Genomic DNA, 1,486 nt, shown 5'->3' on the forward strand with positions numbered 1-1,486 from the left:
TTCTTCTTTGCTGCTGCTGCTGTTGCTGCTGCTGCTGCTGCTGCTGCTGCTACTGCTGCTGCTGCTTGTGCTGCTGCTGCTGCTGCTGCTGCATTTGTTGGTGCTGCTGCTGCAGTTGCTCCTGCTGCAGTTGCTGCTGCTGCGCTAGTTTGTGTGTGTGTTTTGCTGCTGCTGCTTCTGCTGCTGCTGCTGCTGCTGCTGCAGCTGCTGCTGCTGCCTTCTCTTCTCTCTCCTGCGTGGGGTGTACCTGCAGCTGGGGTGTATCTGCAGCTGTATTGTCTCCTTTTTTATTTTTATTTTTTTATTTTTTTTTTGTTTTAGGGAGGAGGCAGAGTGAGCTGTGTATTGAAGCACAATGCGGCGGCTGCTGCAGCAGCGGTTGGGGGGCTGCTGCCCCTCGTTGCTGCTGCTGCTGCTGCAGCTGCTGCAGCAGCTGCTGCTGCTGCTGCTGCTCGCCGTCTCTCTATCCTCTTTACCTGAAGCTCTATGCTTGAGGACCACTCACAGCAGCAGCAGCAGCAGCGGCAACAGCAGCAGCAGCAACAGCAGCAACAGCAGCAGCAGCAGCAGCTTAAGCGAGCCTACAGAGACGAATGCAGATAAACCCTTGCCCCTAGGTAAGACACAAACCAACTGTCTCCTTTTTGTCTCTTTCTGTCTCCTTTTTGTTTTTTTTTTGTTTTTTTTTCTTTCCTTCTCTCTTCTGTCTCCTTTCTGTCTCCTTTCTGTCTCCTTTTTGTCTCCTTTCTGTCTCTTTCTCTTTTTTTGTCTCTTTCTGTCTCTTTCTCTGTCTCCTCTTTCTCTCGCTATCTGTCTCTTCCTTTTTTGGTTTGTCTGCGTTACCATCATATTAGGGTTTAGGGTTTAGGGTTTAGGGTTTGTGTTTCAGCCGACAACCCCCCCAAGTAGTCCAGTGCTCAGTGTTTAGGGTTTAGGGTTTAGGGTTTAGGGTTTAGGGTTTAGGGTTTAGGGTTTAGGGTTTAGGGTTTGTGTTTTTAGGGGATGAGCCACGCAAAGAGAAGTGGTTAGTGCCTTTCTTTATTCTTCTTGCTTTTGTTTTGGGGGCCCTTATGACGGTCCTCATCATACACTGCGCTAACATGCGGTAAACCCTCGTAAACCCTAAACCCTCATAAACCCTAATAAACCCTAATAAACCATAAACACTAAACCCTAGATTGTAGAGATAAACACTGGTCCCCCTTTTTTTTTGAGGGTTTGTGTGTTCTGAATCTTTCTGTATCAATGCCACCCAACCCCTAAACCCTAAACCCTAAACCCTAAACCCTAATATATATGTGTATGTTTCTGGGGTGTATATACAGCTCCCAGCGAAAGAGAGAAGCTATAAGAGCCAAAGAAGCGGCCCCAGAGATATTCAACAATTCAGATACAGAGGCACCAACACCCCGCGATAGACACGGCATATGGGAAACACCGTGAGGGTTTAGGGTTTAGGGTTTAGGGTTTAGGGTTTAGGGGTTGG

The 1,486-nt window shown here is 48.1% G+C and overlaps 1 protein-coding gene across 1 annotated transcript in view; it reads left to right on the top strand.

The window, feature by feature from the left end:
- Nucleotides 1-355: 355 nt before the first annotated feature.
- The window catches only part of EMH_0080650 (uncharacterized protein), a gene marked incomplete at both ends in the record, with an annotated part of 1,700 nt that continues 569 nt past the window's right edge, over nucleotides 356-1,486 (top strand). The window contains 3 exons of the mRNA XM_013500284.1: nucleotides 356-617; nucleotides 1,000-1,105; nucleotides 1,326-1,439. Coding sequence (XP_013355738.1) covers nucleotides 356-617; nucleotides 1,000-1,105; nucleotides 1,326-1,439 — 482 coding nt within the window. The remainder of the gene's footprint in view (nucleotides 618-999; nucleotides 1,106-1,325; nucleotides 1,440-1,486) is intronic.

This window comes from Eimeria mitis, genomic scaffold (assembly GCF_000499745.2).
Source record: "Eimeria mitis Houghton genomic scaffold, Emh_scaff5229, whole genome shotgun sequence".
Lineage (NCBI taxonomy): Eukaryota > Apicomplexa > Conoidasida > Eucoccidiorida > Eimeriidae > Eimeria > Eimeria mitis.